A 24,976-nucleotide genomic window follows, 5' to 3' on the forward strand; every position below is an offset into this window, starting at 1 on the left:
TTGGCCGCTGTGTGGGGTGGTGAGGACCTCATGCACGTCTTATGTATTCGGTCCTTGGGTTGTTTGCTCCATAGGTAACTGACGCTCCGTTCTCTCTGTGCCCTCAGGCGGTGGATCGGAGGTCGACTGCGCCGACCTCGACGGCCGACGCTCGCCGATCGAGGAGCGTCGTCCCGAGTCCGAGCCGGCCGCGGACGCCGAGCAGGACGAAGCCGACGGCTCAGTGGCGTCTCCGGCCGGCAGTGTCGCCAGTCGGGACAGCCCCCGCGCGCGCCTCATCACCGAGGAGACCAAACTGGGCGCGCTTCAGGCGAACCTGGCGAGCTCTCTCAGCTCGCTGGCTTCTCTGACGGGCTCACCGGCGGCGCTGCCTGGTCTGCTGCAGGCCCTCAAGGCCGGCTCTCCGTCCCTGGAGTCGCTGCAGAGCACCGGCATGGCGGTGGCGCAGCTGACCGCCTCGGCCGTGGCCAACAACACGCACAACCCAAAGGCTCTCCAGGAACTGGCTATCCTGCAGTCGACGCTGTTCACCCTGCAGCAGCAGCAGGTGTTTCAGATGAACCTGATCCAGCAACTGCAGGCGCAACTGCGTATCACCAAGAGCGAGGAGCGCCGGGATGGTTCGGAGTCGGAGGGTGAGCCTCGCACCGCCGGCAGTCCGCCACCGAGCGACCGGCAGACGGAGCCGCCGCTGCCCTCCCCGCCTCTCAAAGAGGAGCCACTGGACGGTGCACCACCGTCGCAGCTGCCACCCCCACCCCCGCCTCCACCACCGTCGTCAGCGCCGCCGCCACCGTCGCTGGCGTCGTCAGTGATCCAGCCGACGGATGACGGTCCGACAGAGAGCGGTAACTCGCTGCAGCTCCTGCAGAAGACCACCCAGCAGGTGCTGAGCAACGCTAGCCAGGGTCTCCTGGCCAACAACATGGTCGATGAGATGTACCGGCACACCAAGGCGCCGGGAGGCTTCTCTGGCGACCGCAAGGAGGCGCCGTTCTTCAAGCACCGCTGTCGCTATTGTGGTAAGGTGTTCGGCAGCGACTCGGCGCTGCAGATCCACATCCGGTCTCACACCGGAGAGAGGCCGTACAAGTGCAACATCTGCGGGAACCGCTTCACCACCAAGGGTAACCTGAAGGTACACTTCCAGCGGCACAGCGCGCGATTCCCGCACGTCAAGATGAACATCAACATGGTGCCAGAGCACATGGATAAGTTCTTCCCGCCGCTGCTGGCGCAGCTAGGTGAGCTACCGGAGACTCCGCAGCCGCCGGTGCCGCCGCCGCACTTCGGATCACCTCTGCTCGGGCCTCCGCCGCTCTACTCGCGGGCACTGAACGACGAGACGGACGCAAGTCCTGGTGAAAAGGTCCGACCGACCGGCGACCGAGGGAAAACCGCGCCTCCTCCGCCACCCCCGCCTCCACCACCGCCGCAGCTGCCGCCTACCACACAGCAGCCTCCGACCCCCGAGTGGCCCGAGGCTGGTGATGAGCCTCTCAGTCTGACCAAGCCGAGGGTAAGCCGGCCGTCTGGAGAGGGGGTGACGCCTCCACCGCCCCCTCCGCCACCCCCGGTGACGCAGTCGCTGAGTGACCGTCTGCGAGAGCTTGAGTCTCTACGCCGTCTTCTGCCGCCTATGATCAAACGGCCAGCGGACGACGAGGCGGGACTGGACGAGGCCAAGAGGCCACGTGCTGACGAACCTGAGGTGAAGCGCGAGCCCATCGAGGAGGATTCTGGAGCACCTCTGAAACCTGGGTCGGAGGTGGACGAACGCAGCCGCGACAGCCGTCTGAGCGAGCCGCGTGACTCGGCTGTGCGCTCAGACAGCGAGCCGGCTGACCACTCGCCCGAGCGGCCGCAGAACCTCTCCAAGTCGGCCACGCCGCCAGTGCCCCGCTCTGCAGCGCTCGCCTCGCTCGGCCAGCGTATGATGCCGTCATTCCCGTTCTCGTTTCCGATGACGAGCATGCCTCAGCCGGCGTTCCCGTTCCACTCCGGCTCGTTCAACCCGCTGTTGAACCTGCCGCCGGACGTGGACCCCAGCAAGCACCCCAACATCTACACCAACCTGCTGCCCAAGCCGGGCGTCAATGACAACTCGTGGGAGGCGCTGATTGAGGTGCAGAAGACCTCAGAGACGTCCAAGCTGCAGCAGCTGGTGGACAACATTGAGAACAAGATCACCGACCCGAACCAGTGCGTCATCTGCCAGAGGGTACTCTCCTGCAAGTCTGCTCTGCAGATGCACTACCGTACACACACCGGTGAGCGGCCCTTCAAGTGCAAGATCTGCAGCCGCGCCTTCACCACCAAGGGTAACCTGAAGACGCACATGGGTGTGCACCGCTCCAAGCCACCTGTACGGATGTCGCACCAGTGTCCCGTGTGCCACAAACGCTTCCACAACGGGTTGATCCTGCAGCAGCACATCAAGCTGCACACGGGCGAGCCCACGGATATGACTCCCGAGCAGATCGCAGCGGGGGAGGTGCTGGAGCCGATGCTGCCCCTGGCGCCCGGGTTCCCGCCGGCGGGTATGTTCCCCGGTGGCTTCCCGCTGCCTCCCAGCCACCTTCCCAGCTTCCCCGGCTTCCCGGGAGGATTCCCGCTGCACCTACCCAAGCGGCCTCTCTCGGTCGGCAGCCGGGACAGAGACGAGAACGGGAACCGCACCAAGGAGGGCGGCGCCGCCACCAACGGCGAGCGCTCGGACGCTTCTGGGGAGGACTCCATGGACTCGGCGGCGGCCGGCAGCGGCTCCCCGCAGCCGGCCGAGCCCGCCGAACCTGTGTCCCCGGCTGCCGCCGGCTCCGGCTCCGGCTCCCCGGCGCCCTACTCCGGCAGCGCCGACGAGACTGGCGCCCAGCCGCTGGACCTGACGCCTCGCTCGGCTGCTGCGCCGGCCGTCCCGTCCCCCGCCGTCTCTGCGGCCGCCTCGCCGCTGATGAGGCTGCCGCTCGGAGGGTTTCCGAACCCGTTCACGTCCGGACCGATGTTCGGACAGTTCGGGGGACTGGACGCCCGCTTCCCCGGAGTCGCCGGTTACCCAGGTAAGTGTGACGTCACCACTGTCAGACGCGCTGATTGGCTAGTGTAAGATCCGTGAGGACGTTGGGGACCCTCTGTCATATTGCAACAGCTGAATGCTTTTCTAGGCACGCCAGGCGGGACGGGTGATTAGTAAAATGCTAGCTAGATGGGAAGCACGATTGAAATTAAGCTCCTGAATTATTCACGGCAATAAATCTCGTCTATCTGTCATCAGGTGTCGCAAACATGTGCATTTATAAAATGGGCGGCGGGTTTTCTGAGAGCTGTCGCGCGGCTCGGGTGATATATATCGGGCGGAGTTTCCGACAGCAGGGCGGATGGACGGCGCACGGTGACGCTACCTCTGACGGTGTGTTCACAGTGATGAGAGGTAATACAACGTGCAATCTGTGCTTCAAGGTTTTCGCCTGCCAGTCGGCTTTGGACATTCACTACCGCAGCCACACGAAGGAGCGGCCTTTCAAGTGTCCCCGCTGCGACAAGGGTTTCAGTACAAAGGTGAGTGAAAAGTGACCCAGCCCTCGGGTCACTCGAAGCAGGAGGCTTCGAAGGTCAGGTCCCACATACCTACTATCCCGTATATACAACATTGAGTGGTTACCGTATCATCACGAAGGGACCCAAATTCGAACAAAGAGATTCTCGCACAAATGGCGAGCTCAATACATCGTTGCTACTTTTTCGTCCTTACCAGTGATGCTGGTGGTTCCGATTGACGTGTCGCATCAAAACCATACCAGGAATTTCACGATATTCAATATTTTCACTTTTAAGAGGCGAGCAAACGTTTCCTTGCAGTGGAGTTTAATCACCCATTTCACTTGCATAGTGTTCTGTTCTTCACGCCGTCGTTATCAAAGTCTATGTTCTCATCGAAGGTGCGTCGTTTATTGTAATCCCCATGTGGAAACTTTTCTTTCAGGTATGCGACAAGTTTGGCAGCTTCATTTTATAGCTAAAGTTTCGTGAACTTTGCTGAACAGCCATACGCGAAAATGTATTAATCTGCCCATCACACGATCTGGGAAGTTTTACGACTGAATTTAAAGTTGGGGATGCAGAAAGACGGGCAGTCCAAGTCATTTTCAAACTTTGATTAGATTCCTTTCATTAATATCATAGCAGGTGCGAGACGAGTGCCCAAAGCGAATGCTTACCATCAATTCTCTACATATAAAGTATGCGATGAATATCGCAGGAAATTAAGCACGCAACGCTCCAAACGCTGCGGAAGCATATCTTACATGCTCCCGAATGCGAGTTCGATATGCGCGGTTACATATTCAGTGGGAATTCGGCCATATCCTGTTTCCTTCTTGCTAAGCTCATAACTTCAAGCAAAGAGCTATAAAATAACCCACCGGGGAACGATAAGTTGGTCGATAGGTTGTAGGCACTCATCACGTTTAAGTAAGATAATAGGCGACTCTACTGCAGCAAAATTGCTGCACTGATGAAATAAAGCTGCATGATAGCTCGCTGATGCCGATTGTTTTATTTTGACCGACAATTGCTGGCAACCCAAAGGTCCCCCTCACATTTTTAGTATGGTTTACTTAGAACCCGTAATATTTTTTTCCGTCCCGTTTTGGCAAGTTCAACTGAGCAACTGAACTTCAGAGTACGTAAGTCTTAGGAAGGCATATAATTATATAAGAAAATATTTACACAAGAAAATAAACGGGAAATAATAGTTGTCCGTTTAAATGACCATTTAAATTGGACGGGTACCTCTATTCTTATGTGGAGACAAAAACATTCTTTAAACATAAATTAACTCATTTTGGATATCAATTAAATGCACGTTTTCATCACATTCATGGCGCTAGCTTACTATGTCCGATGGCTGGTTCAAGCCATGTTTTCCTGGTGGATGGGCGTGACAAATTATTAAAGCATGAGTTTCGTGGAGAATGGACGGGCAATGAACGGTCTTTGTACAACTGACCGACAAGAAGTTTATGGGATATCTAAGTCGGTTTAGCCTATATTTTTTCATATAAAATTTTTTACCTTTTACATGTCAGTCCACTAGAAATCAAAATAGTCACCCATTGGCTACATACCAAGGGACTGATTTTTTTTAGAAAACCCGCAAAATAGATAACCTATAACCGCTAGGTGCATAAGTGCCATCAGTAAAGTGACAGACGTTTTGCTGCAACTCCTTGCGACTGCTCAGTAATAATAGATGCGCACTTTATCATCATATAGGTGCATGTTAAGCTTTGACAACTACGTAAATGCGAAGCTTACCCAAAGGTCCGATATTTTCCCATTAAACACGAAGCGTTTTAGACATTCTATCATCGGTTGGCACTTCTCTCACTTTCCCAGGGAAACATGAAGCAGCACCTGATGACTCACAAGCCGAGGGAATCGGGCGCCTGCTCGGGCTCGGGCTCGGGCTCGGACGGCGAGACGACCCGAGCCCCGAGCCCCGAGGGCAGGTCACCAGCCCGGCCGGCGCCGACGCCGGCCAGCGAGCAGCCGACGCCGCCTCTCCCGCGACCAGGTGAGACGGGAGGGGCTGAGAGGGACTCGTCTAGCGAGTACGGCAGAGCTCAGAGACAAACAGTGGTGAGCTCTGGGGAGTACTGCTCTCTCTAGCTCCTCAACTAGTGAGCAGAGCAGAGCGCAGTGATTAGTGGTGTTCAGCGCAAAACTGTTTCATTTACGCACTATACATATATGCCGGTAATAATTAGTTATAGGTCTAGTTGACATGAACTTGACCATCCGTATCTCTGTACGGTTACTTGGAGCTTCTTAACTTCACGTTCTTCATGTTCTTCACGAATATAAATGATCTGTCAGCTAATGTGTCGTATAAACGATCGCGGACCTAGTGTTCAGAGCTAACACCAATTACGGGCCTGGGGTGTTGTATGTCCATTCTGCCCCGTTATTTGTTGCCCCCTACCTGACTGTCACCTGGTGTTCCGTCCCCTATCTGTCCGCTCCCGTCCCGTCCCGCATCTGACCCCGTCCCTGTTTCGTGACCCACAGATGACCGGGAGCGCTGGGGGTCGTCATCTCCTCCGCTGCCGCCGGCCCCGGCTCCGGCTCCGGGCCTGGCTCCGGGCCTAGCTCCGGACCTGGCTCCGCCTCCGGGTCCGCTGCCGACGGCGCTGGATGACATGATGACCTCCTCACCCGCGCCACTTCACCTCAGCGGACCGCCTCGAGCCGTCACTGAAGGTTAGTGCTCACAGAGGCTCATAGGTGGCAGCATCAATCGCAAAGAACTGGACAGATGGCGATGGGGCAAGGGTACCAGAGTATTTGCGGATATAATTTGCTCTGAGGGTCACGCTGGTTACTAATTGTCTCCATAATCAATGTATATACGATATCAAGGCTCATTGTCAAGTATGGCATTTTCTGTTCGATAAGTATGTATATGTCAACTTACCCATTAGTTTACGATTAGGTATTAGGTACCATGCCTTTTCAAAAGCTCTATACCTAACAATGCTGTGCTCAGTAACCGCAAACAATGACTGGCGTTTCTTGTTGCAGGGCTTTGAGGCTAGTTCAAGCCGTGTCTATCTGGAATAATGTTGCAACACATATCACTCTAGGACAAGTTGGTGTGACGTCCGGCGCCTACCGTGCGGTGTCCAGCCTAGGTGGCGCTGCGGGCGCCCTGGACGCCGCTGTTCCTACACATGCTAGTCGAGAGCTAGGGAGAGAGAGAGAGAGAGAGAGAGCAAACAAGACACGCGCCGCTGTAACCCTCGTGTCCAAAGACTGGCGCGAAGTCAACGAGAGACGCACTCGAGTCACGCTTATTGAAACTGGCGTGCGGAAAGGCGACTCTCGTTGTGGACCGTTCCGCCTCAACTGGGAGGCAAAGCTACGCGAGCGTCATCTATACAGCTCGCGCGATGCATTTGCTTACTGGCGCGTCATCTATAAAACTATGAGGAAGTGTTAGTTCGCTTTGTGGCCGCCTGTGTTCGCTTCTATGCCGAGTGCCGGCAGGTGAATGTTGTCGCTGTGAGAACGGTCTGTCGGTGTCTATGTGTGTGTTTGTGTGGATGTTTGTAAATACAGAGTTGGTCCCTTGCCCGCGGCGCCGGCGGGTCGTTAGCCCCTGTGGCAGTGTTGGGCGTGTGTCGTTGTTGCTGGTTGTTGTTGTTACATGTATCATACCGGTGGCAACGCCAGCGGTACCATTGTCTGCGCGCGCCCGTGTATTTATTTGAGCACCCGTATATGCCACGTTTTGTGGGTGAGCAGCAGCACCTCAGCCGCCACAGCGGCCACCTTGTCATTACCAAACTGTTCCGCTGGCCCCGCAAACGGCACGCAAGTCGCTGGCTTCTGGCCTGTTCACGGGGTCTATGTCTACTCTGTTTTCTGATCTGTGACGCGTATTACGGTATTATGCAATTAAGTCCAGGTTGGCATTATGAGTTCAGAGAAGAAATGAGTTCCAACGATGAGTTGCGATCCAAACTGGATCACTCGTTTTAACTATCCCAGATTACCAGTTATCGTATCTAATTTATTTCTGTCCACTTTCCATGCTGCTTACTGTCGAATCTGGATAAATGTTCTGTGATATATAGACAAGATCTGGCGCAAAATCATTCCATTAGCCGTCGGTGGGATAGGTTGTATCACAGACAGTTCGCTGGGGATTACCCCCCGCACAGGGGTGACCCGGGTGCCCCCCAGAGCTCCGCGGTCAGCGCGGAGCGCCCTACCGGATGGAACGGCTTCGCTCGCCACTCCAATGCGACCCCCACTTCGACCCTAGTGTGTAAATACCTTATGGATACGCCAACTTTTGGATTCGAACCCCTTCAGTGTGCTGTAGTGACATGTTTTTCAAATAAACTTGACCAATATCGCACGAGGCTTCGGACTTTGGAAGGCGGGTGGGGCCACAAGATCAGAGGACAGAGCTAATCAGCTGTAGTTGGTACTACGGTCACCAGATGGCAGCGATACCGGTGCACACAGCATGGTCGTGGTGTTTATGCGACATCATCTCTTCTGAATCCCGTGAAATTTTCATTTCACGAAGTTGTGAACACAATAGCGGTCGGACAGATAGGCTCAACTGTACTGACAAGATGTGTTTACGTGGAGTACCTATTTATCCCAATGAAAAAAAAAAATAACTTAACCCGCGCCCCGTAGGGGGGGGGGCCGAAACGGCCCCTCCCTGTCCTTTTCGGTCGATATCTCCTAAACGGCTGGAGATATCGCCACCAAACTTTCAGAACCCCTCCGGGCATCAATGTTACACATTGTGACCAAAAATTTTTCCAGAGGCTAAGACAGGTTGGCCACAAATGACGTCAGAGTGACGTCATGTTCTGTCATTTTCGACCGAAAAAAGACCTTCGCGAGAAGACCTGTCAGGACTACAGCTTTGAAGATACAGAAAAATGATCAAGACATAAAAGGTGTAAAATTGACAGGGCTACAAAACTGCTATCTCGAATTTTTGAAATTTTTGAGTTTTGACCCCCAAAAATCAAAAAAGCATTTTTTTTGGATATATTCGCCAAAAAATCCAAAAAGTTTTTTGAGTTTCGAAAAAACCGGAATATATGTGATAGTGCCTACCGTCTTCTATCTACATACCAAATTTCAGATCGATACCTCGTTTTTTGGCCAAGTTATAGCGAAAAAAACTGTTCAAAAATGATGACGTCAAATTTTCAAACTCAATTTTTGGCAATTCTAGAACTCGTAGAGCAAAAGGAAGACCACCATTAGACTCCCCGTGACGAGCTGCATCGAATCGATACCCATTTTATGCAAAAATATCAACTTTGAAATTTGACCTAATTTGACCTGACCTTGACCTGACCTTCACAAAAACGTGACCTAGGCTGGCCCCAAAGGCTGCCTAACCCACATAATCGCATTTGTCATGTAAAATGGACCATAAAACATGTATCACACGACACATTCATATTGTGACCCCCGGTGACCTGACCTCGCTGTGACCTGACCTGGTATCAGTGACCTCAGATAGCAAAGTATGTGTTTGACGAACAATGTACCATCGATGGTTTTCAATAAATTACCAATTTACTCGCTTTCACAGCACATTTCTTGAATTGCCTGTGAACGGTGAAAATCTGACCTTTGACCTGACCTGTGACGTCATCGGTTTGACCTAGGTCAATGAAATTTGGTCACAAGGTAGTTCCCGGGTGGGGCTATCGAACGCCGTTTGAATTTTGAAAATCGGCCGGTAACTTTCCGAGATCTTAGGGGGGGGCCGATACGGCCCCCCCCCCCCCTACGGGTGGTAGGGTCCGCCGGTAGCCCTACGGGGCGCGGGTTAAGAACTGGTCGGACGGAAGTGGAAAGTAGGTGGAGTGGTCAGATGAAGCTACACCGCACTTTGAGCGCTCTGAAAGAGCAGTAACGGGTGAAAAGCAACAGCTGGCAGTGCTCGAGAGAACGCAAACCTTCAAGAGAGAATGCAAAACGAGATCCGTCTGCCGAACAATGCGGAACAGATTTATCGTGGTTACAAATTTCTAGCATATTAGTTAAGCAGTCAGCATCTAGGCCGGAAACCGTGCCACTAATTAGTTCAGAGGGCAAAACGGAATAAAAATATACGCTACTCGTCCAGCGGTGTGCGAACCACTTCTAATCATCGTGTCATTCTAGCCCAGCCCAGCGCCCCGCGAGACACGCCGCGCTGGACAGACGCCATTTATTGTGGACACGTGACGGGGACAGCGCGCCGGGGCACGGCCGGCGAGCGCGCAGCGCACCCCGCGCCCGCCACCTCCCCCGACGGGCTATCAATGAACCGAGCACTCAGTGCGGAAACGTACAAACTCACGCACACATGAGACGCGCCACGCAGACACGTCGACGCCGCTACTGTTTAGAAAACCGGCTACAAACGAGCGAACGCGCGCGCGCGCGCGAGATAGAACGACAGGCCCGCCCCCACCCGTCCCCAGGACACCATTATCGTGCAAAAGCAGCTGTAGGCAACGGCAAATACATAAATAGATGTCTGATTTTGGATTGACCGCAGCGGCGAACCGCCGGGGCGGGCGGCGTGGCCCCACACAACGCTATCCGCGCGATATCTTGAAGATCACCGCAGCACATGGGATGAGATACGGCCGACATGATTGGCTACGGCGGCGGCGCGCCAGTACCGGGTATGGATGGAGCTGTGGTGTCCGGACCGGTCGGCGGCCCGGCCCGGCTCCTGTCCTCTCAGTTCATCACGGAGCGGCGTCACCGCGATACTGCCTGTCCCGCTGACAGACCTCAGAACAACCACTGCGGTGTCCCGAGCACACATCAACACCAGTCTATCTGCTGAGCTCGCCTGTTTACACGCCAGCTCATGCTGTTACTCACCGAGCGCAGGCTTGTCCGCAGGCGTGTCGTCTTTGTACCAGCCGAGTGGCGAGGGTGGCAGCGGCGGCTACTTCTTGCTGGACGAGCCGCCCCAGCCTGGCGGCAGCGCCTGTGCCGGCAGCATGTCCAGTAGATACTGCCGCTGGATGTCTGCCAGCGACTGCGTGGTCTTGGAGGAGCCGCTGCTGCTGCTGCTGCCGCCGGCCGCCGCGCCGCCTGCCTGGGCTGCCTGCGCCATCGCCAGCTGGTACGAGTACATGATGGGGTTGAGCTGCCCGAGCATATGCTGCAGCGCTGCCTGGCCGTGCGCGCCGGGCAGACGGAGCATCTGCTGCTGAGCCGCCAGCGCCGCAGCCGACTGGTTCATGGCCGCCGCCATCATCATCGGGTTCATCAGCGCCGAGGCGTACTTGGGGTCGGAGAACTTCTTTAGATACTCAGCCTCAGCGGCGGCCAGCTTGTTGGCACTAGACGTACGCGAGTGGTGGGCCTCGCGCGGCTGGTGTGCCTCCCGCGCGTGGTACGCGTCTCGGCCGGTGTGTGGTGAGCTGCGAGCAGAGTGGTGCGCCTCACGAGCCGAGTGGTGCGCGTCGCGACTGCTGTGTGACGAGTGGTGACCGTCTCGCGAGCTGTGGGACGAGTGGTGAGAGTCACGGCCGTGGTGAGAGTCGCGGTGGTGCGAGTCGCGCTCGCGTTTGGCCGGGATCGGAGTGATGGTAGTCTCAGGAGTGGGCGGCATAGGAGTGGAGGCGCTGGACGGCGCCGGGGAGGCAGCCGCCATTTTGGCTAACTGCTGCTCAATCTCCTGTTCTTGTTGGAGTGCCTTCACGAATGCCGTCTTGAGGCGACTGGTATGCTCGGCCTTCAGCTTCTTCTTGATGTTGCTGGTGACGCATTCCTCGCAGGTTACTCGGCCAGGCCGGTTTCGGTCCCATTTCCAGACAGTGGTAAAGTCGCGCCGGCACTGGCTGCACGAGAAGTTCTCCCAATTGGTCGTGTCCGGATTTTCAGACTTGATGAAATCCACAACCTTTTCCAGACCAAGCAGGTAGACAAACGGCGTATTGGTGCCGCTCGGAATGAAGCCCATCTCGGGCGGCGGCGGCTTGGGCGGCGGGATCTGCAGCAGCGTCTTCTCCAGCTGTTTCCGCAGCGCCAGCTTGGCCACCTGTTGACGCTGCTCGGGGGTCTGTTCGGGCACACGGTGGTGGGCCGGCTCGGGTGCCCGGTGCGCCGCCGAGTCGCGTCGGATCTCTACCTCGGGGGTGAGCGGGTACGAGCCGTACGCTCCAGCGAACTGGGCGTGCGGCGAGCCGGCCTGGCTCTTAAGCAGCCCGTGCTGCGCGGCCATCAGACTGGAGAGGGTGGTGTGCGCGCTGGCGCCGCGGCCCGTCGGGATCACCGACACAGAGCTGGTGCCGGAGTTGCCGCTGGTGACGCCACCGCGCGAGCTCGACTTGGTGCTGCCGCTGGAGCTCTTCACCAGCATGGTGACGCTCGGCGGAGGGGTAAAGCCGGGTGTGGTCGCCGTCTTGGCTGTCTTAGCCGCCGGCGGTGTCTTGAGCGGCGGTGTGGCCGCCACGTTCTCCTTGGCCTGTACCTGCCGCACTCGCTTCAGTAGCACCAGCTTGCTCTCCTCATTGCGCAGCTCCTCCCGGAAGCGGCGGATCAGCTCCATCTTCTCGGCCAGCTCGGCCGGCGACAGCTCCTTGATGGGCGGCAGCGGCTTCTCCACGTCATCGTCGTCCGACTCCTCGACCACCACCATCTCGGTGGCCTCCGTGTAGTTTTTCTCGGTCCGCGGCCGCAGCGAGCGGCGTCCGTCGGCAGCCGGCGCCGGGCGCTTACCATCCCCACCGCCCTCGCCCATCCTGGTGACGGTGATACCCCGGCTAGAGAGGTCCATGATCGCCTCGCCCACCTTGGAGGCGGGGTCTCTCTTCACGCTCAGGTCCATGGCGCCTGCCGGCTGCGCCGTCAGTTCAGCCGGCCTCCTGGGCCACCGGTGTCGGCGTCTGGGTCACCCTGGAGCAGAGCAGGGACAAATCGCGTCAGGAAAGACCTTGAGACGTAGCATGTAAGGGCAGACACAGGGGTCGTGATATACTGGGTCAGACACCAGAGATGAGTCACATCGGGCCAGAAGACGGGCATAGCGTTGGTTTTAGCTGTAACATGACCAAGATTCAGGGATTCAGGGATTCAGCACATAATGCAGGGAATGGAAGCAAGCATTTATGCAGAAGTTAAGTTGGTACCAAACCAATGACATCCAATAACTGAATAACTCCATTCTATCTAACACAGTTTTCAAGTTCATTGTAGTCTTTAAATCTCATAAGCATCTTAGGTTTGGTAAATTAATGATAATTTGCCATACCCTGGAGCTTCTTGGTAAGGATCTGCAGAGACTTCAGCCTGAAAAAATTGAAGGTATAGTGGTACACATTCAGCTGTAATACAGTATGTATTTAATGGATGGTTGATATAAAATATTCAAGCTTGTATATTTAATTATAGGTACGTATTTACTAACTTCTTTATACTTAGTTAATTGTAATACAATTAAGGTTTAACCATTAAATGTTTTACAAAAAAGCTATTAATTTACAGTGCAAGTCTTAACATAGATTAGCAATGGTGCAGACAATATCATGTTGTAACAACACATCATGTGGCAGGTATGTACCTACACTAAAAGGCAAGATGAAACTAAACTAAAATGCAGCAGAATTTATCAGTACTGAAGGCTACAGGTTAGGTAGGTAGGCTGTACAGCACCTTCAACTTTTAAGTAGGCTGTATGTTGTAGGTACCCTAGGAAGGTAGGCTCTTGGTTAGAAGGTTGCATGCTAGAGTCTTGCAGCTTGTAAGCTGCTTTATTAGGTTGAACTTTGTTTAGTTTTTAGGGAGACTTTATTGGATACCATTTCATGAAATTTTGATGCATTTTCCTCTGGTGTTGTAATGCTGAAATCACAACTCATTCATAGGTATTCAGCACTGCAGAAACATTGAATTGGCAATATGTTGGCAGTGCTGTAGTGTAGCACATAGGTATACTTATATTTATACCTAGTATAAATAATTATATCAAATGCTTATACTTAAATAGCAGCATATATCATGCAGGACTTGCAGGAGAACCGAATGTCAAGAGTTTGTTTAATTTGGCATATACCAAAGAAATCATCTTTTTTAGGATTTCTCTGAGTTTCCATGTTTTATACTATCAACAGAGTAGAATTTAAGTGACTGTAGAGAATCTATTTGTCTTTTGAGTTTTGATAGGTTAAGATCTTGAATTCCACTCAGTGGTGATGTTTTTAACTTTGATCAAAACAGTTGAGCTTAAACGCCAGTGTCAATCTGTCATCTCATAAAAACCCGTGGCTTACGTAAAACTTATTGACTAGTAGGCACCGATGGTGCACAGAACTTGTCTAAAAAAATTATGGCAGGATGTCAAGGTGATCTGTAAGAAAATAAATTATCTGCAAATCAGTCAATTAAGATCACAAATCATGCAAAATCCCTTGTTGTAGAAGTCAAAGTCACATAACAATATGACACATTACCCCTGGCCCTGGTGTTAAAACCCAAATAAACCAAACAGTCATTATCAAAGTATAGATACTGTGCAAGTCTCAATAATGTTTGAAAACAAGCTAAAAAGAAAAAAATACAAACCACATACCCTCAAATGTTAATAATAAAACCCTACGGAATTCAACAACAAAACACACCATTCGACGCCGCAAAAACTACCGCTATATAGTGAAGAACAAAATTATTTTTTGATAAAACTTTATTTTTTGATGAAAACGAAAGGACTGACAAAACAAAATTAATTTTAAATGATTGAATTTTAGATAATTGGGATACAAAAGCTAAAATTAATTTTCCTTTGTGTTTTCACCACTATAGCTTTCTTTACGTTGTCCTAGCGACAAACGGTACACTTCTAGAGATATTTACAAAAGAATGAGAAGAAACGCTACGATTCGGTTGTCAAATCGTAGCACGACGCGCAATGTATGTATGTATGTATGTATGTATGTATGTATGTATGTATGTATGTATGTATGTATGTATGTATGTACCAGCAGGGGCGTCGACGCGTAAGGAAAACTGGTCCGACTTTTTCTCGGGGGGCCCCCACCGGTGGGGGCCCCCAGGTGTCGAGGCGCAGCAGGGCCCCCGCGGTCTCTAGCAGGGCCCCCCGAGCCGCAGTAGGGCCCCCGCGGTCTGCAGCAGGGGCCCCCGCGAGCCACAGCAGGGCACCGCCTAGTCGAAAAAGTGGTCCGACTAGTCGGAAAAGTCGGACCGGTGTCGACGCCCCTGTGTACCAGTACCTATGCCGATTACGGCGACGGATTACGGCTCGCCGGGCGCCTTGGCAAAGTTCAAACGCGAGTTGCGGAGCTCTGCGGAGTCGATTCATTTTCGGTGACTCCGACACCAATTTCAAAAAACCAACTCCGACATCGATTCCGGGCAGAATTGTCGACTCCGGACTCCGACTCCATCTCGATGATCCCTGCCGTCGAATGACGATTCGTCATTCATTGACGAATCGTCATGACACTTTTTGTTCCAGTTTGAAGTTCATTGCCTCTCTCATTCCGAAAACAACGAGAGAAATTACTATTAAGTGTTACATTCAAATTTCAACAACCTTTTCAGTTTTCAAGCATTTTCAGACATTTTTCAGACAGTTGAGAATGTTTGGTGTACAAATATGTCTGGCGGATGACCACCTATTTGCTCACGCTTGCTGTCTGTGACATTTGTCTGAAGTTTCAATTTTTTGAAATATTTTTAAAATCACGCTGTTTTTGCAGTGAGAACACGGTTTAAAATAGTTTTTGATTTATTTAATGTACTTTGATTTGAAAATTTAAAATCTAACTTTCCAATTCAGCAAAACTTACTCGAAGAAGTCACGTGATAAACCAGCTTGGGGTAGGTATGGCATTATTTGTTTGGTAGCGAACTGTACGCACTTGATGTGAAATCGAGGCAGATGAGTGTTGTAAATATTATTCAGAGGTAGAGAGGAGGGGATGGGGTGTGTGTGGGGTGTGTGTGTGTTTTGTAGTACCCGTGGGTGTGTGATTGGCATTGACTAGGACACTGTGGTCAGTGGTGTATCAGGAAATTAATCATTTGAAATAATTTGAATCTTTACTTTAATTTCGCCATAGCATTAAAACAAACTATAGCCATTGGTATTCGGTGGCAAATTTGTTTGTTGTAGTACAAGTACCTAAGTTGAAGTAAACCCTAGTCATCGATAAAAGTGCATAGGTAGGTACCCCGCAACAAGCAATGCATAACACCACTGTCAATCATTTGGTACAACGAAGACCATCTTTGATATAGAAGGTACGGTCACTCCCCTGCCGACTAATCCAAATCAGAGACATCCTGAGTGACGTCCCCCTGATGCTCGCAAGGGGTACTCCATTCCTTTCCAACATGAAAATGACTATTTTCATTTGAAGATCATTGATGGCACTCTACAAATACCGCCCAACCATTGATGTCAATGGAAAGCCCAACTAATTTTATCATTCTAGCGACAAAAAAGCAGTGGCGGCGGATTCGATTTTGGCGTGGGGGGGCAAGATCCCAGTCGAGATGATGTCATAGGCGGATCCAGAAAGGCGTTTTCGACGCTGTAAGGGACATACCCCAAAAAAAGTGTCCAAAATCCAAAAACTCCTCGGATTTCGATTCCTTACGGACTTACTGCTGAACAGCAAAAAAAAAAAATCCTGATAAAAGTGTTATTATAAGGAAACATATTTGTCTATTTCGGGCGATGCAGGGGCCAGGGGAGGGGGAGTAAATATTTGCTTTAAATGCTCGCTCCCTGAATCCGCCAGTGGACGATGTAACGCTTTTCGTATTGCTGTATTAGAAAAAAGCTCCAATGGGAAAAATTGTGCCATAACCCGATCGCATATCAGATGTTGAAGAACGGTGCCAAACCTTTTGAAGTAGGCGCGCGCTATTCTTTGCAATGAGGTAGCTCGTTACCATTTCCTCTGTTCATTTTACGTTCGATTTCCATTTAACCTTCCTTTAAAAAGTATTTCTGAGACAGATATCAACTGAAACTAGCTCACAGCGGGAGGAGACCGCTCAAACATTCAAAGACAGTCGGTCGCATCTAAACATATTGGGACAGCGATCCGCCAGAAACCCTCCCCAAAGCAGTAGTTCACCAAATAAGCTCACCGAGACGGGCTGTCTCGATGGGTTTATACAGTAAGCCTACAGCAAGGCTTAACTAAGGCCCAAACGCTCGTCAAGCTGGGAACGGAGGGTGAGGGAGCGCGGCGGCGGGCTGAGGTGAAGGAACGGTGGACTGGAACGGGAATCCAGAAGCTCTGGGCGGGGCGTTTCTTTATTAGGGCTTTAGGGTGTGCTGACTGCGGTGAGGTCCAAATTATCACACCAAATTTTGCCACGACATCTACCGGTTCAGGCACTCGAGAATCAGTGGCCAGTGATATCTGCAAAGACGAAGCATTTCCAACCCAGCTTCAGCCTGGTGTCAGGGCGCCTCAGGTGGCTTTAATTACAGTTGCACATACCAAACGACCTTAGTGCAGCCAGTCTGTGGCCGAAACCATTCGGAACAGACTTCAACGAAATGTGAGACAAGGTTAGTGCTATCGTTAAGTGCCATTATAGACTTGGGCCCCGTTGGCTTGACCCACTGGAAGGTGGTAGCTATCCGACGCTGCGGGGCATACTCATTTTTCCAAAATGCCTTAGATTTTGCTTTCGTGTTCATAGGCGGCGGAACGGGGAGGGCACCGGGGCACCGTGCCCCCTTTGATTTTGGCATTTTAACGTTAGCCCTATGGGCGTTGCATGGAAAGAATGGGACCAAAAGTCGGCAGTGCCCCCCCCCCCCTAATTGAAGGTGTTCCGCCGCTACTGTTCGTGTTTGATGCTCTTTATTCTATAGCCAGCCTTTAGACAGAGGGGGGGAGGGGGGCACTAATGATCAGTGCCCTAACCCTCAAAAGTTTCCAACATTAATTTTTACTTTTTTAATAGTGAAAACTGAAATAAAGCGGATACTGAACTGTGGACATCCAGTTTTAACACTGGCCCCACACAAGCCTCCGAATGCCCAAAGCAGATCTATGATGACTGGCCTTTGGGTGCCATACCATACCATGCATTGGTCAATGTGGTCAATGCGTACAACCGTGGCTTATTATGAGCGCTCATCAGTCCTAACTACCCGCAAGCGAATGGCTAGCCCTTCCGTCTCCGCTCGCTTGCGATTTGGCATTTATGTAGGTACAAAATAGCGGCAAACGACCACTGAAGGTATGAGTTGCGTCTCTTGCACACTTAAAATATCTCTAAATCGAATCTAAAAAGACAAAAAATGATATAAAGCGGAAATGGTTAGCATTTACACATATTCAAAAGGCACCGTTGGACAAACTGTAGGAGCGCATAGCTGCAATATCAGGTTATGGAAATTTTCCCCATGTTTAGGGCACAAATTATGGAGGGGCAAGAATATACGTTTGCCCCTCCTCCAAAAGTTTGTTAGGGGACGATGCCTCCTCTGCCACCCCGTATCTGTCGCCCCTGTAAGCGGTCACTGAAGGCCTGGGTTGCCGCTGCGTCACGTTGACGCTTATAATGCCTCCAAAACTAGGTTGAAGAGAGGAAAACTTCAATTGAACGCGAACGCTTGCCATTTAAGAAAGGCAACGTATGAATGTATATGGGCATCTGGTTACATCTTCAGATGATCGAACAGAATAATCAGGTATATGGTTTCTTGTCTAAGCTTTGTCACAAATTATGGGGGGGCAAAAAGATACTTTTGCCCCCCCACGATTTTGCCAGGGGGGGCAGCTGCCCCCCCCCCCCTGCCCCCCCGAATCCGCCGCCCCTGCAAAAAAGGGCAGCAATATGCTAAGAAATAACTGGTTTTGAAGATATTGATAAAGACAATTTAAAAACCCTCTGCAGTAGCAGGAAAGCAGAGTAAAAATGCATCAAGCTTCAATTTTTACCATGAAGAAATCATTTTTTTCAGTAAGTTTTTTTATGAGATAACGATTCAATAACCAATGTTATTACAATATTTGATACTTTAACCCAATATTTTTATTGTTAGTTACTTTAATTTCAAAACAATATTTTCAAAAATGGCAGCTATTGGCAAGTAACTTGGAAGCGATTGTGGCGCACCTGCCATTATTTCAATTTTCCTGGGGGCTGGGGCCCCCTTAGGATGCCATCAAAACAGGAGTGACATGGGCCTGGGTGCAACATGAAAGGAACTGTAGCCATTAGCTGATGTTATGCAGATGATAAACTAGCTTTTCTTTTTAACATATTGTAACATTTGATTAGTTATGAGTTCATCATGAGCTATGCAAGGGGGTTATTCTGGTCTATGGGGTACCTACCTAAATTCCTTGCCTCTCACTCTGGATTTAGCCATCCAGGTTCCATTCCCAGGCAATCCAAGTGGCATTGATGCTGCCTGGCTGCTTCAGCTTGGAACAGCATGAGAATACCAGTTAGCACTTGGTCCACTGGATACAGTGTTAAACTGTAACCCAAGCCAACCAACCATGAGCTATGCAAAAAGTTTTATAGCAGGTGTTGTTGCATATGCATATGGATTTTATAGCAGGTATCACTGGTGCTTCCATCCCTTTGGGAAGTCATTAGATTTCCTGGTAATTGAGACATTTAAACACATTTTGCCTATCAAATAGTCTCTAATAAAACAAAATCTAACCTGATCTTACCTCGCCTCCTAACCTACAACCTATAACCTAGTGATGTGCAACTTATAGCAAAACTTGTGTAAATATCTCGAGCTGGTGAATCTAGTGTCCTTTCACAAAAGAGTGGCAGCACCTGTGATGCCTGCTAGAATATTTCTGCTTGTTTTATGCTAAGTCCTTACAGTTTGTTCTTCTACTGAATAATGATAGTGTGTTTATTTTCAGGCTTTTGATATGTCATCACTGAAGAACAGCAGAATGCCAATACCTGCCAATAAGTCAAGATAATCAATTGCTTTGTGAATGGCATACTGTTTGCCATGGCCTTACATTTCATTAACACCATAGTCATCTCATCATTGCTGCTTGCTGGCACCTGCTATGGTAAGAGTAATTTTCTGTCTATGTGTGTCCTGTTTAAGGCTACATGAAAGGGGAGGTTTTCTGTTAGCTTAGGGTTCAGTCAGTCTGCAAAACGTGACATGTGCATGCCTGAGGTGTGCCCAGTCTGATGGGAGTGCATTCCTGGCAAGCAGGAGTGCATGCCTGTGCCATAATTTGAATGCCTGACACATGGCGTTTCAAGTTCAAGCTTACATGCCTTGCACAAGCACAGCAAGGTGGACTTTATTTTTAATATTCATTTGGGTAACAGTTTTTGTAGCCAATAACAAAGTTGGCATTAAGTTGGGGATTAGGGAACTACTTTTAGGGACTACATTAGGACATAGGGACAGAGGCATCATGTTGTTGGTAAATACTGGCCAAGAACAACTGGTGGAACACGTGCTGGTTGACCTGAACTGGCCCACAGCCGACCTTCCCCAAATGCACGCATAGCATTATCAAACAAAACTCAAACAACCGAGTTACGCCATTCGACAGAGGCTCCTCTGCCCGTCACCTGTATAATATAAGCTGCACTGAAATACCGGAATTCGTGGTAATGTCCACACTAGTGAACTGTCGCACATTTGATCCCAAAGAACAGCGCGTCGCTGACACAAATGTGTGGTAGTTGGGCCACTTAAACAACGTCCGTCCACAAATTTGGTGTTTGTTTCATTAGCAAGCTTCGAGTAGGAGCTCTCCAGGCATATACGGCCTGATTTGTCATGGCACTCTTGCGAGCCTGGGCCTTGCACGCCTGTTATTTGAAATGCACGCCTGAGTGAGGCTAGCGGATGCCGCGTGCACGCCCGAGATCTCATCAAAAGTCACGTTTTTCAGTCTGGGCGTTTACCACTTTCAGGGGCTGAAAAAGTTGGCTCCTATCTTGTTAGGTACAATAACCCTGATATCTCATCTGATTGAATAGAAATACTAGTTAGAACACACCTCGATATATTTCTTTTTATCCAATTTCCAATGAAGGTGCAAGGCTGGGAGGGATTTATTACTTTGTGGGCTTTCGATCCTTTCAGATAAAATATTTACAGTGTTCCAGTGCGGCCCACCACCTACAACTGGCCTGCTGCATGTATAGTTATGTCGGTGGCCACTCACTGACCATCTGTCCTGTCTTCCTGCCGCAGGTCTCATATGCGAGTGCAGCGAGTGTCATGGTTCTCAGAATGGCACCTGCGAGACGGACGGCATGTGCTTCACCTCAGTGGAGCGCAAAAACCCCCAGTCGCAAGATATCACCAAAAAGTACAAGTTAGTATCAATTGTCTGTTTTGGCAACATGCTATTGGGCTAGTTCTGCCATGGTGAAGTTTCAATGTGTTGTATGTATAAGCACTAATGGTAGTATAGGTCCACTCTGTCTAGCATTTATCAGCTGGTGGCTATACATTTTGCACAATTTCCATTATTTGGAAAGCTGGTATTGTCAATGGACTTCTTTTCTTGCATTCCTAACTCCTTTTCTGAGCATATTACGGTGTTCCATCAGTTGATTTATATTTTTGCCGGACTATCGTGCATTTTGTCAGGAACGTTATGTATACGATAAAAGGCTTGTCACGCATAAGTTACTGCTGACCGGCCTATGCAGTTTGATTTTTAGCCCTTTGCGTGTTGTGAAAAGCACAACGATGATGTACACTTGTACAGCCCTCTGCAAACTGCGTGGTAGGTATTCTTTTTTCGACAAAATGAGAATAACGCGAATACTATGCTATCGGTCATTCGGAAATCGTAACAGCAAGACGCGCTAGACCCCGCCCCTTAGATTGGCATCATCACCGTATCCATTTTTCATCTAGTTCGGCAATTAAACCCGAAAGTTTATATTTGCCCCCAAAACAAACTTTTGCATTTTGTCGCCACACAAGGCGTAAACTTTGTTTATTGATAAACCTAATCGAAGGAGTGGAGCATGGCGCATCTATTTGCAGTGAGTTCCGACCGACTGATAACATAACCTTTGAGTTATTATCGGTTTTGTCGAAAAAGGAATACCTACCACGCAGTCTGCAGAGGGCTGTACCTATTAGCTTAATGACTTCGTTAGCTCCTGTCTGTAACAACTTTCTTCCTTGTTGTTTCGTTCACTTTGTGTCATAGCGGCTGTCTGCGACTCGGCGTTTGCTGTTGTCTGTATCTGATAGCGGCCCGTCCCGAGTTTCCCGCTAATGTGAGCCTTTGACACCCATCTCTGAGCAGTCGATTTCGTTTTCCTGTTGCTTGGTTCCAGCGTTCGCCCACGCCCTGTAGTTCTCGATATCTGTCGCGTGTCCATCCTATAGTCGATCTCTTTGCTGTTTGCCAGAGGTACATACTTACCTAGCTTCCCATCGCTTAGTCCTTGTGGTGTTTTCCACTGTTCTGGCACAAGCGCTGATTTCTCCTACATTTAAAAGCTCTGCATGTTTGTTCGCTTTTCGTTCCAGTCCCGTTATGATCGTTTCGATTGTATTTGTAACTGTCGCGTAATATCCTATGTTGGGTCCAATTCTAGGGGACTCCCTTTGTTTTCGTGCTGTCAAGAGTGTTCCGCTGGCTTTGCTCGTTGTCATGGTCTGGCCACTCATGGTATGCGACTGGACCGTCTAACGTAGCGTTTCTAACCGTACTTTCGTCCGCTCTGCGGTCACCAAGGCTGAAACAGACTCTTTCCGTAGTTAGAAAATCGCATGCAAGAGCCTATTCAAATACAAATATTGTTCGTATTAATCGCTCATGCCAAGGTGCGAGGGATTGATTCTAGCGAGGTTGATATATGTTCATAGGCTCGTGGATGCGATTTCCTGACTGCCGATAGCAATCACAGCACTCCGCCGGCCCAATGGTCGAGACGGCACGGCGAGGACGCCACTGAGAGGGCTTGTAATCACATTATCATCTAAAGTCGTTGGCAGTCTCCGCTCGTGTGAGTGCCGCCCGTGGCGGTGCCTCGGCTACTGATCCCTGGGGCGGGCTGGTGAGGAAGCCCCACTCGGCACTGCACGTGTGCTGGACAAAGGGTAAAACTCAGAGACTCTTCCTAAGGAGGACCCCTGAGATATTGCCCGATCGGTTTTCTCTTTTTTTGTCATATATCGGTAGTCCACTCGATGCGATCTCTTCAGTGAGAAGGAACTGGGATAAAGTCCTCTTCAATACCGCCGTGAAGACCATATAAAGTTCCCTGATAAACAGCTGATGCGATAGCTCTAGATTCCAAGATGTTCCGTTTCCATAGAAGCTTAGAGTACCCAAGGCTTAGGATATTGAGCGGAAAGATGAGAGGTAACTGGCTTGGTTTCTGGTCGCTGCTTTACCTGTGTGGCAACCTGACCCTGAAGCTCCGGCCGTCTACCGCGGGTTCGACTAAGGCTCTTAGGTACCTAGCTGAGCGCATCTGCCGACAGAAAACGTACGGGCTCAGGTGAGGGGCTGTCAAATTCGCTCTGGTCTGAACATGGCTGTATGAATGGCCGGTCCGCCGTGAGCTCTGTGCCTGGTATCCTCTGCCTGTCGAACTGAGTTGACTGATCGTCCATCTGGCTGCCTGTTTGTCAGCATGCCTGCCTGCACCCCGTGTGTGTGCGTGTGACTGTTCTAACAGCCGCCGGCGGCGCCGCTGGCCACCCGTCTAACGCTGCCCCTGCCGCTAGGTGCCTGTCGCGTGTGATGCTGACGCCGCGCGACAACCCGATCGTGTGCCACGGCATCGAGCGTAACAATAAGACGTACGCCAGCGCGTGCTGCAACGACGGCGTCCGCTGCAACCTGCGTCTGCAACCGCAGCTGCACGAGGTTCATACCATAGGTGGGTTCCGTCACGCGCCGCCGCCCGCCCCGCAGCCCACCGCGCCGCGGCCCCTGTGCAGAGATTTGGTGGTTGCGCTCGCGAAATGCCGAGCCTCATCGAATCCATCACAGATTATGTACTCGTTGACCTCTGTTCCGTTTCGATGGTAATCTGCACAACGATCTCTTGAAGCAGCCCGGTAATCTCCTGTGTCCCCCGCGGCCTCCAAATCTCTGCACTGCCTCCGCCACGGCTGCCAGCGTTAGCTCCCGGCGGAGTACCTCCCTCCCTGGCCTCCCCTGCAGCCGTGCCGCGCTGTATGTACAGACCGCCTGTCCTAGAGCTCGTCCCCAGCACTCCGCTGTTTATACTGGGATAAGCATGGATGAGAGCTGACCCCGCCCCTCCCCCTTGAGCTGTGACCGATGCCTCCCGTGCCGCCGTGGGAGAGGGGCTGACGTCATGGTGACGTCATACGCATGGCCAACACTCGGGGTAGAGGGATGGGCTATGTGCAGACAGGCCGGGATGCTGTCTTAATATGCCAACCTGAGGACTGAGATGCGCCCAAGGTCTGACATCCCTGCATCAGTATTCATATTTGCAATACACAGTATGCAAATTGTAATAGAAATATAGTCCATGAAGATTGAAAATGATAAGACTCTTGTGATAAAGTACCTATTCTCATAGGATGCTTGCATATGCAGTCCGCTTGGTTGCCTGGGCCGTCCTTGGCCATCGGAGGACCTGTCTGGCCAGCCATATCGGATGTCATAAACCAACATCGCTGTATTACCGCCGCCATTGTGCTGGGTAATGCCGGCGTCGGCCTTGTATTGGACCATTAGCGTTCGGAGCGGGCGCGGGGCGCGGCCGCCGCTGCCGCTCGCGGTGGAGTTACTCTTACCAGGCTTACCTGGGTGTGGGCATAGAGGGTGTATCTGGGCGCTGGAACGGGGGGGCGGGGGCGCCAAAATTGGGGGCGTCCCCGTGGGCGCCGGAAACGGGTTGCTGCCCGAGGGTGCCGGGATGGGGGCGTTTGCCCGTGGGCGTCCGGTCACCGTTTCCCAACGTTAGCGCTCGGTTGAGCGGTGTCGGCTGGGCCCTGTCCCCAGCCGCCTGGTTACAGCCGCAGTCAGGTAGCGGGCACGGGTCGCTGGATTCGATGCCTGTCTGACTGTCTGTGTCTGTGTCTGTGTCGAGCCGGTGGTCGCTGGATTCGACCACCGGGTAGTCTGTGTCTGTGTCGAGTCGGTGGTCGCTGGATTCGATACCCGTCTGTGTCTGTGTCGAGTCGGTGGTCGCTGGATTCGATACCCGTCTGTGTCTGTGTCTGTGTCTGTGTCGAGTCGGTGGTCGCTGGATTCGATACCCGTCTGTCTACGTCGGGTCGGTGGTCGCTGGATTCGATACCTGTCTGTGTCTATGTCGGGCCAGGGGTCGCTGGATTCGATACCTGCCTGCTTGTGTCGACTGTATTCCTGGCTTGATTCAGTTGGGGGGAGCTTATTCGTTATCTGTCTGTATTGGCTATGGTCCGGCCCGGGTGCCCACTGCCCACTCCCAGCCCGTCGCACCGCCGCAC

The 24,976-nt window shown here is 51.5% G+C and overlaps 3 protein-coding genes across 6 annotated transcripts in view; 2 read left to right on the plus strand and 1 right to left on the minus strand.

Moving 5' to 3' along the window:
• LOC122393329 (homeotic protein spalt-major-like) overlaps positions 1-7,925 on the plus strand; it is a 59,613-nt gene extending 51,688 nt beyond the window's left edge. The window contains exons 2-6 of one of the 2 annotated variants that reach the window (XR_006258678.1): positions 108-3,056; positions 3,457-3,555; positions 5,395-5,572; positions 6,067-6,258; positions 6,580-7,925. Coding sequence is in view for 1 of the 2 variants with exons in the window: in XM_043389255.1 (XP_043245190.1) it covers positions 108-3,056; positions 3,419-3,555; positions 5,395-5,572; positions 6,067-6,258; positions 6,580-6,587 (3,464 nt within the window). In the remaining variant the exon portion in view is untranslated. Of the gene's footprint in view, positions 1-107; positions 3,057-3,418; positions 3,556-5,394; positions 5,573-6,066; positions 6,259-6,579 lie in introns of both variants that reach the window. The other variant, XM_043389255.1, reaches the window with a different exon arrangement.
• A 1,815-nt stretch (positions 7,926-9,740) lies between these two features.
• Positions 9,741-14,347, minus strand: LOC122393328 (transcriptional repressor p66-alpha-like). Of its 3 annotated transcripts, none has more exons than XM_043389254.1 (2): positions 14,120-14,347; positions 9,741-12,447 (listed from the first exon to the last, which is right to left on the minus strand). In XM_043389254.1, exon 2 carries the CDS (start codon positions 12,377-12,379, stop codon positions 10,490-10,492), a length of 1,890 nt encoding a protein of 629 aa, XP_043245189.1. In that variant the 5' UTR covers positions 12,380-12,447; positions 14,120-14,347; the 3' UTR covers positions 9,741-10,489. The 3 variants fall into 3 exon arrangements, with proteins under 3 accessions (XP_043245189.1, XP_043245188.1, XP_043245187.1); XM_043389253.1 differs by having other exon boundaries at positions 14,169-14,201; XM_043389252.1 differs by lacking the exon at positions 14,120-14,347 and adding an exon at positions 12,803-12,844.
• A 1,123-nt stretch (positions 14,348-15,470) lies between these two features.
• LOC122393327 (TGF-beta receptor type-1-like) lies at positions 15,471-23,406 on the plus strand (the record flags this gene model as incomplete). The annotated part of the gene is made up of 4 exons (XM_043389251.1): positions 15,471-15,493; positions 19,434-19,592; positions 20,744-20,867; positions 23,252-23,406. Coding segments are annotated over exons 2-4 (343 nt in total), but the record flags the coding sequence as incomplete, so codon positions are not given.
• Between the last annotated feature and the right edge of the window lie 1,570 nt (positions 23,407-24,976).

The sequence above is a fragment of the Amphibalanus amphitrite genome, unplaced genomic scaffold (assembly GCF_019059575.1).
Source record: "Amphibalanus amphitrite isolate SeventyFive unplaced genomic scaffold, NRLGWU_Aamphi_draft 000530F_arrow, whole genome shotgun sequence".
In the NCBI taxonomy this organism is placed as follows: domain Eukaryota; kingdom Metazoa; phylum Arthropoda; class Thecostraca; order Balanomorpha; family Balanidae; genus Amphibalanus; species Amphibalanus amphitrite.

Excerpts from the sequence above, each read along its gene's own strand:
- LOC122393328 (XM_043389254.1), bottom strand. The coding sequence starts at position 12,379 with ATGGACCTGAGCGTGAAGAGAGACCCCGCCTCCAAGGTGGGCGAGGCG.